This window comes from Pteropus alecto, unplaced genomic scaffold, assembly GCF_000325575.1.
Source record: "Pteropus alecto unplaced genomic scaffold, ASM32557v1 scaffold196, whole genome shotgun sequence".
Taxonomy (NCBI): Eukaryota; Metazoa; Chordata; class Mammalia; order Chiroptera; family Pteropodidae; genus Pteropus; species Pteropus alecto.
Window position 1 is genome coordinate 650,031 of NW_006439717.1, and position 16,778 is coordinate 666,808.

General features: G+C 47.3%; 2 protein-coding genes across 7 annotated transcripts in view; one reads left to right on the forward strand and one right to left on the reverse strand.

The window, feature by feature from the left end:
• RACGAP1 (Rac GTPase activating protein 1) overlaps positions 1–2,490 on the forward strand; it is a 29,513-nt gene extending 27,023 nt beyond the window's left edge. For all 6 annotated transcript variants that reach the window (XM_006916793.3, XM_015593213.2, XM_025050273.1 and 3 more), the window contains 2 exons: positions 899–1,007; positions 1,316–2,490. In XM_006916793.3, coding sequence (XP_006916855.1) covers positions 899–1,007; positions 1,316–1,391 — 185 coding nt within the window. In that variant the 3' untranslated portion in view covers positions 1,392–2,490. The remainder of the gene's footprint in view (positions 1–898; positions 1,008–1,315) is intronic.
• Positions 2,491–2,627: 137 nt separating this feature from the next.
• On the reverse strand, positions 2,628–15,661 carry AQP6 (aquaporin 6). Its single transcript, XM_025050246.1, is given in 6 exon segments — positions 2,628–12,165; positions 12,793–12,883; positions 13,083–13,159; positions 13,161–13,200; positions 13,202–13,658; positions 15,583–15,661. Coding segments are annotated over 6 exon segments (1,134 nt in total). The 3' UTR covers positions 2,628–11,775.
• Between the last annotated feature and the right edge of the window lie 1,117 nt (positions 15,662–16,778).

Genomic DNA, 16,778 nt, shown 5'->3' on the forward strand with positions numbered 1-16,778 from the left:
TAATTTTAAAAAATTAGTTAATTTTTATGGTGACATTTGTTAACAAAATCCGGTAAGTTTCAGCTGTACATTTTAACAGTAAGGCATATATATGTTTACATTGTGTGTTCACCTCCCGTAGTTTGATTTCTTTCTATCATTACATATTTGACCCTTTTTACCCCATCTACCTCCCCCCTCCCCCGCTTCCCTCTAGCAAGTTGTGCTTTTTAAAAAACCTGACTCCCTGTCCAATTTTGGTCACGTGTCCTCTCCCTGCCTTCACTAGAGTTGTTTGAAATTTATATTATTCAATAAAAATTAAATTCATTTTGAGAATTCTAACATTAAAGGAAAATCTACCATCCTGATTTTTTTCCTACTTTTTAATGCTCTCCTTTCTTTACACATATGGACATTTTAAAAATGTAGATGTAATAATAATTTAGATATAATTTGTTATGTTTCTTGATATGTTTTACCAACTTGATTTCTTAAAAGCGTTTGCCAGTTTGTGTTGCTACCAAAAATGTGTGAGGCCTATTTCATTCTAATCTCACTGGCATTGGAGACCTCTTCTTCCATTATTGCAATTTCCTTTTAAGAGAGCATATTGTTTTTTTCTAGTATAGGTAAAAATCAACTGGTTAGATGTTATAGTTATGAAGTTTGGAGTTTGAGAATGGCCTGAATCAGGAAGCGAATGTCAGCTATTAATTAAGCATTAATTTGCCTGCATAGTTCAAAAGACATAGGTATGTTCTAAAATGATGATAAAAATGATCTCTGGGACTTTGCTAGGTCTCTAACCTTAGCTCTTAAGTGCTCCATGGGGGGTTTCAGCTTAAAACAGGCCATCTACAAGGGTGCTTTCTTTTTTCCCCCCTCCTTTAAAAATATGTCTTAACTTTGATTGAAGTGAGTTTCCTGGGGCCTGTGACCACTCCTGAACATCAGCTTCTTAAGACTCCTTCATCTAGTTCCCTGTCACAGAGAGTCCGCTCCACCCTCACCAGGAACACACCCAGGTATGTAGAATTGGCCTGCTTAGAAAATAATAACTACTTTCTTAGATTTCTTTCCCATCATACTGAAGCTTATTGAAAGGAAGATTGAATTAGGTCTTAGGTAGCAACTAGACTTTAAAAGGAAACCTGGGGCCTTTTTTAAAGGGTCAAAAGGTCTGTACTGTTTCCCCTCTCTCATTTCAGGTGACAGAGTAGCTTACAGGGTAGTTATTGAGGGTTTTTTACTTTTAGTTTATTATATCAAGTCATGTTAGAATTGTTTATCATTTTTTTATAGAATACTTTTCTAGTTCATTCTTTTTCTTTAGATTTGGGAGCAAAAGCAAGTCTGCCACCAACCTAGGACAACAAGGCAACTTTTTTGCTTCTCCAATGCTCAAGTGAAGTCACGTCTCCTGTTACTTGCCAGCATTTACTGACTGCTAAAAAGGGTGCACCTGTACTCTCTGCTCTTGCAGCCTCCTGTACTCATTACTACTTTTAGCATTCTCCAGGCTTTTAATCAAGTTTAATTGTGCATGGGGGTTTTATTAAAACTATATATATCTCCCTCTCCTTCTCCTCAAGTAACATACTATCCACACCTTATACCGTCGTTGGGAGCTTTTAGATGGGAGATCTTTACAGGCATAGAGGGGTAGTATGGAATTCATTGTGATTCTTTTTGGGGCTTAGGGGGGTTGTCCCTTTGGCTTAAAGCTAAATGCTGCTCATGGAATAACCTTTCTCTGATGTTATCTAGAACTAATTTCTACGAGACAATGACAAAAGCTCTATCTCTTTGGTAAGACTGACTTGTTTCTGGGTGGGAGGTGGAAGGTAGGAAGGCAGGGTAACGAAAGGTTTGGACATAGGATTTAGGATGGCTCCTTTCGAGAACTTGGAAGTTCCCATGCCTCCATTATGAACTGAGCTATAACATGGAGCCTTTATAAGAATGGGATAGGGTAAGGACAGAACTAGTCATGGGAGTATGCTTAGCTTTAATTTGGATTGATTAAGTTTTATAGTGTTAAGTGGCGCAACCTTGTAAAAGTGACACTACAACTTATATTTATCTCTGATGGGCCTCTGGCTGGACTTTGGGTCTGGTTGGAGTCAAAGCTAGTTCTTAAGTTGAATTCATTCTGATGCTTGACATGCACCTGCACCCCCTCCCTAGTCCATTGGAGCCCTAAAGGTCAGTATGCTATCTATTTGGCATCCCAACTAACAAGAGTAGGCTATAAGGGGAGATTGTCAATATTTTGTGTGGCAAGAAAAGCCACATTCATTTTGTCTTTGCACTTTGGATGCCAAAATCCTCTTGTGTAACATAGCCACATCTAGATAAATATGAGCTTTTCTCTCTATTAAAATTACTTTCAGTGTCTATAAAAATGCTTTCTTCTTTAGCATGTTTCTAATCCATATTGACCCTTATCTGTAAAACACATATTTGGAATAATATTTGGAAAAAAGTAAATAGTTTTTTCAAAACAAATGTGAAGTTGGTTTTCTTGTCCTGGAAGGTAACATTCAACGCCTTTTTTCTTTAGAAGATATTTTTCCTCAAAGTGTTTTGCGTCTGTTGTTCATCTCCATTCCCTCCTCCCACCCAGACTTTACCACCACCAGGAGTTTGTTTCTTATTCAGTCTCTTTCATTGCCAAATTGAAATGGTAGATTTGTCCCTATGATTGTTATCCTCTCATTTGAAGAAACTACTTTAAACAAAAAACAAACTTTTAAACAAGTCTTTAGGGACCAGAATGGTGCAGATTTAAAAAAAAAAAAATGACTCTGGCTGGCTGACTGCCCAGAAGGAACATCCTTCACTGCTGGAAGTGACTCTGGAGTGAGCCGGGATGATTAACTGAGGGCACCTGCACTTGGAACTCTGAAGCTGGTGAACAGAATGTATCTGAGATTGAACGTAAACAGTTGCAGGCTTAATATGTAACTGTGGAGAGAGGAGGCAACCTACTGGCTTTTTTCCCAGTAGGGAAAAAAGGTGGCAGTTCTCACAGCAGGGCCCATCTGCCTTAGCAAATTGACAGAGGATGGGTCCCATCTCCCCTTCCCCTCTTTTACACACACATGCCTGTTAGGTTTGGGTTTTTTAAACTTTTGTCCTAGATGCCATCTCTTTTCTTATGTCTCTGCAAGCCTACTGTTGGCCTGGCTCCATATTTGCTGTTCTGTAGTATCTCCCCAAGGTGCATTTTAAGTCACTAATGTAGAAGAAGTAAATGGATTGTATAATGTTAGTGAAGGCAAGACTTCCCTATGCAGGAACTGATGGCCCATTAACGAAAAAGGAAATGGTCCTATGTGTCAAGTGTTGGCAGCCAGTCTCTCAGTTTTGGGCTAGGCCAAGAGACCTTAGCCATGAAAATAATTCTGATCTTAGCAAAGGGAAATATGTACTCACCTCCAACTTCTTTAACAGCACTTCATGTGGAACAGCCTGTCTTTTGAGGGCTTTCTTAAATTATACTTCCTTGTGTTGGATCTATGGAAAAGGGACAGTGTTCTGGAGTGACTGTCACCCCTGTCTCCTGCTCCTAACCTTTTCTGATGCTGCCTCTTACTCCTTCTTAAATGCAGTTTAACTTTACTGCCCCACTTGCTAATAACCAGAATCTTTAAATCCCTTCTCAGTCTATGTAAGACAAGTTTGATGTTTATTTAACTGGGCAAGCATTACATGGTTTGATTCAGCAGCAACACTTTGCATTTATTACAGGGTATTTAATGATTTCTTAAAAAGGTGAATTCATTGCTTGCAGAAATAGAAGGTAAGAAGTCACCTGAGTTTTGATCAGAGGACTATAGGGTGCTCAATTGATTGACTGTGGCAAAAATAGTCATTTTTTGGCTATGAACTGAACCTGTGGCATTGAAAGGGGTCTCGAATGCTTATATTCATGCTTAAATTATTGGGTAGCATAAAGTGACAAGTAATGCTGAGTGAGTAGAAGGAACAAAGATACCAGGCTTGCTGTTTTTTTGTTCCAGTAGGGCCTCCTTACCTCAAGCTTCAGACTGATAGACAAACACATACATGTCCATATACATATGGCATATGAGTTCCTATTGGAAAAGCATTTGGGAGACCCACTGCTGTGCCTGATACACCGAGTGTTTTGCTTAATCAAGCATCACCTTTTCTTAGACTCTCAACGTGAACAGAGAGAGCTGTTCTGCAGTCCAGATCTGAGAAGCAGGGGTGGCACAGAGTTCAGTGTTTAGGTTGGCACAGCTCACATAGTAGGTTCTTGGTCAAGGCGCTTTGATGATAGTCTTGGTCATGACTCAAGTTGTAGCCACTAGTGTGAAAAGCTTTCTAAGCATGCAGGATTGGGGCATGTTAGTCATTGTGCTTTTAGTATAAACAGGGTTTGGAGAATGGCCACTTAACCTAAGAATTTAATAGTTTAAAAAAATCTGCTCCCTGGAGCTGGCATATTTTGTAAATAAGTGAAGGCCCCAGGTCAGGAGGTCCTTAACTTGTAATTTATTAGACTCTGGTTCTTAGAGTCTGTATTTGTTGATGGTTTCTATTCATGAAGTCAGGCGGCAGACAGCTTGACATCACCAGGAATAACCTTGCAGTGTGTGGGAGCCTTCTCCTTTGCAGTCATGTGGGATGGGAAAGGAGGCCACTTTTCACGGACTCAGGGTTGGAAGCAGAAATTTTTCCTTTTGTCTACCTTCTCCCTCTAATTCTTGCCAGGCTTCATTTAGTTGCATTGTTTTTATATAGCATTACTCTCACATCTCACAGTTGGACACCATCTGTGTGCTAGGTTCAGACACATGTAAATAGATATTTAGACTTCTAATAAAGGACTTGCCACTTCACATCTCCTCTGGTCATCAGTGAAGATGGACTTAGGGACCGATTCCCCACAAAGCCGCTAGGAAAAGTAATATGGTGATTTACAATATACAGAGTGCTTTTCATTTATCTTACTTCATCTCCCCACACCCATGTGCGGTAGGCAGGATAGGTGATGTCATCCAAACTGACAAATTCAGCGAGGTAATTTGGCTCAGATTCCCATAAACTAATTATAGTTTCCTTGGGGTTCAAATCTGAGCATTGCAGCTCCACTCTGGAGGTCAGCTGTGGTGCTTGCTATTTCAGATTTCTTCAGCATTGTGGGCTTTTTAATATATTATTAGGTACGTAAATGATTCCAGAAACTCAGGGCTGAATGTGGATGTGCTTATTTACTCAACAGATGACCTGGAAAGAGCTGGGGGCCCAGGCTGCTATGAAAAGCATTTGGGACAGGAAAGTGTCGTAATGGTTGGAATTATTGTCTGGTAGAATAGACCTGTGCTTGGTGATCCAGGGCTGTTTTCTGTGTGGGAGAAGGAAGAGCTGATGTGGGTACTTGAAGTTGCTTCTGGTGGGAGTCTGTTCTCCGGCCACCCATGTGCATCTTGTGTGCTCTGGAGCTCAGAGCCAAGAACAGGCAAATCTCTGAACCAAAGCCATCAGCCTGCTTCTAGAAACGTGTCAGTGGATTAGCTTATTGGCTTTTCCCTTGAGTGGCATTAGCTCTCACCCCATCTCATGTTCACCATCTGGCTTTGAGTAAGAAGTTTTCGAGTGATCTCTCTTCAGCAGCCTGCTCTGTGCCAGGGTTTTCTAAGGGCTGTTCAGCTTTCTCCCTCATCAACCCTAGGGCCCAGTGCTCTCTAAGAGGTAGTCTGTTGTCCATACTTTTGCATATCTGGGGGTCAGAATACTATTTAAGGCCTCAGAAGAAAAAAAAAATCAGCTCAGAGGAGAATGAATCTGCGTGGTTAGTGGCCTACAGGTTTTTTGTTGTCAGAACTAACAAGTGGATCTGTCCTTAAGTGAGTTTTCAAAATAGAGTTGCTCCCGTCATAGAGAAAGAGCTTTCTGCCTGTGAGATGATACAATTTGTCCAGATTTTAGTAGAGCGAGGGAAATGAAGGGGCTGGAATATTTCTTCCTCATTGGATAGGAAAGCCTGGAGATGGAGGTGCTTAAATGAGCCACCTCCCCTCCTCTCAGAGAGCTGGCTGCTCTCTCCTCCTAGGTTAATATACATTGACTGGGGCTAAACGCCTGATGCTTCTGGACAGAGTCCAGCCCCTCAGCAGAGCAGCCGCACTGTGGAGATACAGCTGCTGGCATTAAAGGGCTAAGCCCTTTCCAGCTGCTTTGCTTTAACGGGAACTGCCCGCAGTTGGCAGCTTAACAGAGCCGTCTTAGCCAGATTAGGAGGAAATGACTAATCTCGGCATCTTATGGAACTGGCCTGGAGTCTCTGGGGCTGATAACCCAGTAGGGTGGGAGGTAGTTGGATAAACGGTGTTGAAGTACTAGGTGATTATTTACTCAAAAATGGTGGTCCTGGCTTGGCCTGTATTTTGTTTTGTCTCCCTGAAAAAAGTGGAGTTCTCTTTTGTAGCCTCCTGGCGCTGAGGGAGAGGAGGTGTTCAGAGGCCTGGATATTTAAAAACTGGACTAGCAGCAGATGTGCAGAGGAGTTGAGAGCACGCAAGGGCAATAGTTTCTACCCCCTTAGAGGAAGGAGAAGACTTGGGACCCTCCAGAGTGGTCTCCCTTTGGCTTTCCATTCCCCTTTTCTTTAAAGTCTGACTAAAAGAGCCAAGATTTGAAGGAGAAATGTTTTCCTTGATCGTAAGGTGCACTTGAAACATGTTTTACTATCTCTGAGAATTGGGGTATCTTATAATCAATGGAATCATACAAATATAATGATGTGATTTTTCTTTCTTAGTGGCTCATAAAATAGTGGTGCATCTTATCATCAATGTTATTTGGGTTGGAAGTGTTAGCCATTTAGAGGAGACAGGCTGTTAGCTAGACCAGATGTGGAGGCCAGGGAACCTGCTACTTAGCTGTGGAGAGATTAAAACAGAGAATTCCCTCAGGTCTGAGGGAAGCTGCAATATAGGAAAAGCAAGTCTCAGTCCCCAGGACATTTGGCACAAAGAAGCAGACAAGCAATGTGTAGGATAGGATCAATATCTGTCCCACTCATGACTCCCAGAGCCATTGTGTGTGACCCCTGAGTTGTGGAAGCAGGAGAAAGCCATTGTGAATCGGTGAGGCCAAGACCAAAATAATAGTATGTCTTGGTGGAGTTAAATCACAATATAAGACTAAAACACTCGCTGTGCCTTAACACAAAAGAGATTAGAGTGTTAGATACTCTCTTTGGGCAGGGAGTTAAGAGTGTGTATTGCAATCCTTTGTCCAATTTGCTTACCAAATACAAAATAGCAGAGGGTTTTCCTCCCTTGAAATGGGAAGGCCATGGTTTTTGGATTGACAAGAAAAGGACAGATAGTCAAGTTAAGGAAACCATTGCTCTGAGATGAGAAGTAGACTAAAAATACAATTTTATTTAAGAAGCTCTTCCTATTCAGTAGAGAGAGGTGTTCAGATAACTAGGAAATAATGTGCTCAGTGCCAGGATGGAGGTGGGTGCAGAGCACTGTGGGAGCTCGGAGGAGGGGCTGAAGGCTTAAGAGAGCCTAGCAGGTGAGGACATTCAAGCTGGACTGCAGGATGAACAAAGCAGCTAGAGAGGGCCCGGAAGCATATTCCAGGCTAAGGAAGTACCTTCAGCCTGGTGTTCTGTAACCAGACACCCCTAACTGCTGGCCTGGCTGGGCCTAGTTTTATTGGTCCATGGGTTTGGGGTGGAGTTGTTGGTTCCTGCCTCTGTCTCTGGTCTCCTCCACCCCCAGCTCTGGCAATAACTGCCCCTTCATCTGACTTAAATCAGAGCTCTGAAACAGTTTTTCTTTTCTCCCTTTACTGCCCATTAGCTGCAGCCTATTAGTGCCACTGGATGCCCCACCCTCATAAATCCCCTTCACGAACCATGCCTCCCCTCTATATCTTTTTCTAAATATGTGACTGCTCCTCAGTGTAGCTGCCCCTCCCTGAGAAGTGATTACAGATCTTGGCTGTGCGGACCCCCTGCCCCAGCTGCCTGAGTGGCCACAGCTTGGCTGGATGCTTCATCTTGATTAGCCCTTAAGGTCTCCACTCCCTCCCCTCCCTGTCTTGCCCCTGACTTTGCTGGGCCTGGCATTGGCTGCAGGTTAACATCTCTTTTGATAAAGGAGCACTCTTCTTGCACTGTGCTGGGGAACAGCACTAGGGGCCCCGAGGGACTGAGGTGATTCCTTCTCCTGACTGACCCAGCAGAGTCTCTCATCAAAATCCCCAATCAGCTGGTTCCAGAGCACTTGACCTCAGTATCAGAGATCACAGATTTTGCTCTGGGCTGCTTCTTAAACTCTCATCTCTGATGGCTGCTCCCCTTTTGTTTACTTAGCTTCCATATGAATTTCCAGATACTCAAAACCTTCCTTTTCACTCCTTTATACCCACCCAGCCTCCTTTCTCTCATTCCCTGACTCTCCTCCAAACCAGCTTCCAGCCACGATCACTCCAATGCTCCACTTCTCTGTTCTGAGGAGGCTCTTATTTCTCTTTCTTGCATTTTATTTTTGACTCCTCTGGGATCCTGCTCCCCTAAAACACTCATGCTCACATACTCTCTTCTTTGCTTAAACTAAGCCTGGGGTATGGAGAGAAAGTGATCCCTTCTTTAGTAATAGCTGGACTGCATTAGAAACTGCAGAGGAGACAGCCGGACTCATCAGCAGAGGGAATGATAATCTACCGTGATGATGGTAAAAACTGCGACCGCTGATTGAGATCTGATTATATGTTAGGAGCGGTGCTGAACATATATATACATCCCGCATATTCTTCCAGACTCCTTAGGAATAGACCCCATTTTCCAGAGGAGGAAAGTGAGGCTCAGGATTTTAAGTAACTTGCTCAAGTTCACACAGCTATAAGTGCCCAAGCCTGTATTTAAACTCTTTCAACCCTTTCAACCCCTAGTCTACTTTTGTATAGTCTTTTTTTCTTTTAACCTTGGTACACAGAATCCTTTAGGTCAAAGTGATTTTCTTTGGAAAGTCTTGCTTCTCTCCCCTCAGTCTGAGGAGCCCAAATGTGTCCCAGAGCCTGACCCGTTTGTGGGCTCTCCCCCCTTCCACAGTGTGGTCCCAGATTAGACCTGTCCTCTTTACACCCCGAGGTAGCAGTGGGGGTGGGAAGTGGAGAGGGGCTTCCTGCCAACCAATGGTGAAGGCTTTGTGCTGGCATCATCTGCTCCTGCTAAGACAATCATCAACATAAAAGGCTAATTGTATTAATCACCAAGGCACTCGTCCCGAGCCCCCCTCCCTTTGGGGAGAATTATGAATTGCAATTGCAGATGGCTCTGCTGATTGAAGGCAGTGCTCAGCAGGGAGAAGGGCCAGATCAGATTACACACCATTAATTAAAAACTTCCCCTGACAAACAGGAGGAAGGGAGTGCACGCCAAGGGTCTGTCCGGTTGGGTCTCTGTTCTCCCTGTGCTCCTGGCCCCCCACCCAGACCCAGGGGCTGTGACCATGAAGCCCACTGCCCCTGGCTGGAATCATCGAGATCTGGCTCCCAGAAGGCCAGCCCTTCCCTCATCCAAACAGATGGCCGGCTGTCCTATTAAAGGGCTGCAGAGGAGAAGTTCACCTTTGGTTACTCGTTCCTGTCTAACTTTGAATGCTCTTCAGACTCTAACCTAATTCCTCACTTCTCATGAAGCTTGTCTTCTCTTATTTAGTCTATTCCAACTGCACAGCTTCAAAGAACTATTTGTGAAAGTAGCCCCCAGCTTTCTCTTCAGACAGTCACCCTTACCCTTTTGGCCTGAAGTTTCTGGGATAGAGGTTACACAGTCGGCTCTGGAGTAGGAGTGAGGACTCATGTACGGCCGTGTGCCCTCTGCCCAGCTACCCCTACTGCAAGCGCAGGCTCCTGGGCTGCTGTCATCTTGGCTCAATTGGAGCTGTAAGTCCTGAATTCTCTTGATAAATTATTGCCTCCCCTCCCTCCCAGCCGCCCAGCCTCAATCATTCATTCGTCTAACTTTTATTAAGCACCCAGTGTGGGCTCGTCTCTGGGGACTTGGGGAGATGATTTGTCTAGGAGCTTAAGGGCCTACTACAGGAGCTCCACCCCCTGCTCTCTTCAACCTTCTAGTTCCTGCTTCTTCCCTTTCTTTGGCTGCAGCTTATATAAGTCCCCCTGGAGCACTATTTTGGAAAATTCTAAGCTAGGAGCTGGGGAGACCTTAGGGGGCTGTGGTACTGAGCTGGATGACCTTTAACAAATCAGTCACATCCTACACACACGCACACATGCCCAGCTGTCCCTGCTCATAAAAGGGCACAAGAAGCCCTGGGCTCTGAGAGATTGTGAAGATAGATGAGTACAACCCAGCTTGGAGAAATATGAATAGTATTCTGCACCGACAGTATTCCAGAATGCTGAGCACAGCTGCTATGGCCAAGAGCACCGGGGACTTGGTTGCTGCACTGGTCACAGGCTGGGCCCTGTCACTCTGTCCTTGGAAGACTTTGGTAGCCCCTCCCCCATCCACAGCCCCTTTGGAGACACCATGGAAAAGGATCTATCTTTTTTATGGATTTGGTTGCTGCATCTCGAGGTACCATGGTGATGGGCACCATAGAGATGAGAAGAACTGACTTATTGGCTTGTCTATTCATTCCAGGACCCCTCCCCCAACCCCCACCATCTACACACACACAAAGTTCCCAGGTCACTAGACCCAGGAAGAAGGCAGGGTACCCCGTAAGTGGAGCAGATGAACTGAGAGAAACCTCTCCCCCTCCCTCTCAATCATCTCCTCTTCTTCTCATCAGCAATTGTATTCAAACCCAATAATTAGAATAATAGCAACAATAATCATCATTTATTGGCTTTGTTTTTCTAACATTTTAACTTACCCAAACATTTTCCAATCTCTTGTTTATTTTCACAGCAGTGCCTGGGGGAAGCTTGTGCCCATTTGATGGCTGGGAAAGCCAAGATCTAGATAGAACCCCAAGTCATGGGCAGAGTCAGTTTACAGCAACTTGTGAATATTAACAAACCAATAGAGACTCCAGTAGTCCTTCAGAAGCACTGAACAGAAAACCATGGTTTCCTGGGTCATTCCTGAGTTCCTAGCATCCTTGGGACTTACTTATTCAACAGCTTTTGGGGGATCCTGGCAGAGCTGAGATTGAAGCCGGAGTTTGCTTCTTCCGGCCCAGGTCAGGGGCCGAGGGCCGGGCTGGGGCTGTCTCCTCAGGATTGTTTCTGTGAATGGGGCTGTGAGGTGGAAGGCAGGCAAACACCCAGGAAGGGCTTGCCCTGGAAAAGGCCTGTCTGGCCCAAACCTCCCTTGCTAGCCTGAGAAAACTTCCTCTCTGTGTCAGCTCTTCCCAAGGGTGGGGTCCTCTCCTGGGCATTTGGAGGAATGAGGAATGAGGAAGGAAGATCGATGAGAGGGTAATCTCTGTCCTCAGGAAGCCCTCAGTCTGAGGAGCCATAGGTGCCCCCCTCCCCCCAAACCACACTCGAGCAGAGACATCCCTCTGAGGAGCTGAGTCTTCTGAGAAGTCTGGCCTCTCCTCCCCACAGCTGGGGTAAGAAGTTGGGGTTCTCTAAGGTCCCTTTAGCCCTCAGCCTATAAGCAGAGTGGCTTTCTGGGCTATAATTTCTTTTTTCAAGACATGAGGATCCGCAGTCCAGATGGATGAGAGAAGTGGAAGGCAATCATGCATTCCCCTGCCTCCCTCTGCCCTGTCCCATTAAGAGATGGAGGGGGAGGAAACTGAACAATTTCCTCCCCAGATTCTATCTAGAAATGTAATGCCAGGGAGAGGGATTAGCATCCCTTGCCCAAGATGTTAGGACAAGAGGCCACGCCCCGCTACCCACACTTGAAAGCCCCCTTCCCACCACCCTAGAAAACCTGAAGATACGCTGCCCACCTACACAGCTCATCTCAGAAGCCCGAGGGGAGGGGCCAAGTTCTATGCCATCTGACATAACACTCTCCATTTCGGTGTTCCCTGAGCTGGACTGGGATTCCTTCTGGGGCTCCACCCCTACCAATTTCTCCATCTCTGTAGTGCCCATGAGGATGGCCAGTTGCTGGCTCAGGGTCTTGGTGTCAGGAAACAGGATAAAGTTGTAGATCAGCGAAGCCAGGACAGCCGCTGTCAGGGGTCCCACCCAGAAGATCTGAGGAGGCAGAAAGAAGTAGGCGCCTGGCTCATGAGCTGTCAGGATCACAGGGTGGCTTTGGGACCCCTGCCTGCTTCCCTAGTGTTGACTCCTCTGGTCTCCCAGCACCCCTTGATCTCTACAAGGTGGAAAATTTGAGAAGCACGAGTCCTGCACCCACCCACCACTCCCCCAGTATCCTCACTACTCCTTTCCCCTGCTCTTCTCGCCTCCACTGTCCCAGCCAGGAGCCCTGGCTAGTGCCATTTCTGTCTTTGCTGGTGTGTGTGTGTCTATTTCTGTTTGTCTTTATCCAAGTTTGGAAATTGGTCCAGCTGGAGAAAGTGAATAAGGAAACAGCCAGGACTTGAAGTCGGCCAAGGCTGCGGCTCCTGCCCTGGCCCATTTCTTGCCAGCCCACCGGATACCCTGGGCTATTGAAGTTGTAAATTTAGTACAAATTCAGGATACTCTCCCTGGTCTTCTGAGCTTAGAGAAAACTCCATCGGGGGTCAAGATGTTCTGCGGCAGGAGGACTTGTCTCCCCAAGTCTTTATGGCCCCACTGCTGGTGAAAGCCACAGTAGTCGCTATGCCCCTATTTGAGCCCTCTCCCCTCCCCGTGGCTGCCAGTCGAGGGTCTCACCCAGTGGACTGTAAACTTCCCAATGATGATGGCAGGACCGAAGGAGTGGGCCGGATTCATGGAACAGCCAGTGAAGCAGATCTGGGGAATGATTGTGGATTCGGGGTGTGAAGAGCCTGGAAGGCGATGGTCCCTTCTGTCTTGGATGAGAACCTCAGTTCCAGCTTTGGCATCTGCAGCACCATATCCTAGTTCTGGAGTGTGGGACACAGCCTTAACCCCAAGACATGAGGAACTCAGGGAGGGACACTTCCTGGCCTTCAGGGCCCCTACTGCCCTCACTTTGCCCCTTGCCCAATGCCACAGAGATCCCAATCATGGCGGCTGGGGAGCCTGATGCCTGACGGCTGTCCGTGGAAGCAAAGACAACAGAGCACCAGCTGCAGGGTCAGAACCAGCTCCACCGCCAGCAGCCCCCACAATGGCCCCTGCCAGCTGGGCAGCCACATAGGCCACAGCACAGGGCAGTGAGATTTGGGAGCCCACGAAGAAGGCCAGTGTCATGGCGGGGTTGACATGAGCCCCGCTGGTCTTCCAGGTGACCTGCACAGCCGTGGCTGTGGCCAGGTTGAAGGTAATGGCGACCTGTAGCACAGAGGGAAGCGCCGAAGGCCAGTGCAGAGCCGAACCCACACCAAAGAACACATACAGCCCCGTGGCCAGGAACTCGGCAAACAGCGCTTTGCCGATGGCCACGCAGAGCTGGCACTCCAGCATCCCAGCCAAGCTGCGCCCTCCTGCCTCCACTATGTCCAGGTCCTGGTGCCTTGGCTGCAGCTTCCTCTGCTCCCAGGGCCTCTGTGTTCCCCTTGCTTCTGGTTTCCTCTGTCTCCTCTGGTCTCTTGTCTCTGGCCTGCTCTGGCTGTCTTACTGTACAGAGGCTTTGCTGGCTCTCGTCTGAAGCTCCCCCACTGCATTCCTGCCCCAGGACTGTGCCAGTCAGACTGGCGCCCCAGGACTGCCAGTCAGACTGGCAAACAACAGGCTGATAGGGTGATATGGGTCTGGATGGGGGAGGAGTGTAGGGGTGGCATGAGGGGTGATGCTCATGTGCCTGCTCCACTCTGAGCTCACTTGACAGCCGGGGGAGGGGGATGGTCTCAGGGCACTGAGCTGGAACCTCCCAGGAAGTTTCCAAACTAGATAGGCCTGACTGCTGTGGGCAGAGACCCAACCTGAAGGCCATAGGTGCAGAAGCAATAGTGAGCATGGGATTCTAGGGTGCTCATATCCCTGATGTCAGCTTAGCTAGAACAAGATCACTCAATCCTCAAGACCAAGGCCTGCTTCAGAGGGTCTTGTGTATTCTGGGCTTGGCACGGGCTCCTGTTCTCCTGGGCCCCTCTGCCTGCAGGCTCTACCTCTAGACAGACACACTATTCAGTGCCCCATAAACCTAGATGTGAAATGAAGCTCTCTTCCATTCCCAATTAAAACCTCACTCACAGAGAGCAGATGTGAAAAGAGTTAACTTTACTAAGGATATGGGCCTGTTGGGGCACAGAGGGGGCAGATGGAGGACAGGTTTATTCCACAGCTAATCAGATGATACCCATGGCAGTGGGCACCTCTGTTACCTGCCAGGGGAATTTCTACTGGTCCTTCACCTGCCTCCTGCCTTCTCAGCTCCTCCCTGTTCCATTCTCTGCTCCTTCTCTCGGGACCAAACAATTCCTGTTACAACTCACAGAGGGCAGCTTAGCCATTTTTGTGGCTATGCAGTCCCTAAGGTCACCCATACCCTAGGCTCTGCCCTTTTACCCCCAGCAGCAGATCGAGGTATTTACCCAAACAAAGCAGAGTCTGCTAAGCTGTTCAAATAATTGTCTTCACCTCTTAACCACATCTGGGTGCCCTGACCTTGCCCCTGGCCATATCGACCGGCCCAGTGGATGTCCCCTGGTTGTCCTCAAGCTCCTCAAATGCAACCTGTCTCAAAATGGGATCCTCCTCTCTCCCCGTCCCCACAAATGCACTCCTGTTTCCTCCAGCTTAGTTGAGGGCACTTGAGCATCCTAGATCCTTCCTCTCCTGCCTCCATCCAGTAAAGGCATCAAGTCCTGCTGATTTTGAATCCTGACTATTTTTTGACTGTGCCCTCTTCTCGCCACCCCCGCTGCCCTGCAGCCTTTCACCATTCTCTCTGTCTGCTCCCTTGCTCTGCTCCAATCAATTATCCACACTGCAGCCGGAGTGATCTTTCTAAAATGCAAATCTGATCCTGCTGCTCCTCTGCTAAAATCCCTTCAAAGCCTCCAGTCCCCTCTGGGATCCTGCTTCTCCTGCCTCACCTCTCCCTAGTCCTTGCCTTGCTCTTTACCCTCTAGCCTCACCAAATGGCCAGTGGTTCTGGAACACTCCATGCTGATCTCTCCTTGGAATATGCTCTCTCTTCTCCTTAGAGAGCCCTTCCCACTTCCTTTGCTTGGGCAACTCCTAACCCATCACTAAAGCTCAACTTCAATGTCACCTCTTCTTTATCTGGGTGAAGATCCCTCTGTGCCCTCCCACTGCACCTGAGCATTTTCATGCACTGCAGTCACCATAGGGTGTTGTCACAGTGTTAATGTGTCTCCCCAGAGAGGTGGCGAGCCCCTGATGGTCAGGCACCAAGTTTTTTGTTCATCCTTACATGTTGCGTCTTGTACAGGGATTGGCCATAGAAGGCGCTCAATAAATATTTGTTGAATGAATGAATGAGTGAATGAAAGCATGACCTGGAGGCAGATGACTTTCATATCTGCTTCATTTCAGCCAGCTATTCTTATATAGCCTTCTACGCTCCCTCACCTGGGACTGGGCCCTCTGATACCTTCAAGTGAAACCTCTCAGCGTTGATCACAGGCTCTGTCCACACACCCTCCCCCATCTCAGTCACAGTAAAATTCCCTTCCCCACCCCCTTTCTGTTCTCCCAGCCAGATCCCCTGGTATCTAACCTCAGTGCCCCACTGTCCTAGCTGCCTGTTCTCTCCACCCCCACCCTCCACCTCCCACCCCTCACCCCTCATCTTTCCATTTTCATTCTCACACCCCTCTGCCCGCCATCTGCGTGCTGCTGAGCACTGCTGGAGACACTGGCCTAGCCATGCGGACTGCTGCCATGACACGTCCATGGACTCTGGCCTCAGCAGGGGTTGCAGCTCTGCTCAACAATCCTTATACCATCCCCAGGTGGCTTTCTCCCCGTTGTTCTAAGGCCTATTTCAAACCTTCCCCACTCTCTTCCCCACTTACTCTGGCTTTCTTCCAGCAGGTCAACTTGCCTTCCGTCCCACCCAGAAAGTCAAGCTAGCAGGAAAGACTTTTTTCCATCCTTCCTCCCCAGCTGCCGACTCACCAGTGGCTGCCCTATGCCCTCACCAGCTTCTCTGTGGCCCTGAAGAAGAGGCAGCCCTTCTCCTATGTTGAGTTAGGGGCCCCTCCCTGTGCCCTCTGAGTGATGGGGACAGCTCTTGGCCATTCCAAGTCTCATCTGTGGTTTACACATCTCCCTCTCCTGGCTTCTTTTTAATGTGCCTGATAATCTCAGAGTAATGGAGAGACCATGGGTTTGAAATGCCATTCCTCTTTGTTTTTCTTTCAAGACTTTGCTCAAGTCTGATTTCTCCATGAAGCCCACCCTGATTTTCCTCTCCAATAGAATGAAGGCAAGCTTCATGGAGAACTTGGGCTTGAGCAAAGCCAGCGACAACTTCTGGCTTCAGCCTCCTCAGTGTCTCCACTGTTCCAGTGCAGAATCCTGTGCTTGCCTGTCTTAAAGGAGTCTTTCAATACTCAAGGAATGAAGGAATGGGTAGTATAGGTGACATTCCTTCCTGCTACAGTGGGTTCCCTGACTAGGAGCTGTCCCAGAGAACATCCAGGTCATCTCCTTCCCTCACCTCAGACAAGGCCATAGAGGGTTTGGGGACAGATCCTTACCAGTCCTTACATCTTACCTAGAGGCTAGGTTTCTGAATCTGTACACCAAGCACCAAACAGCAG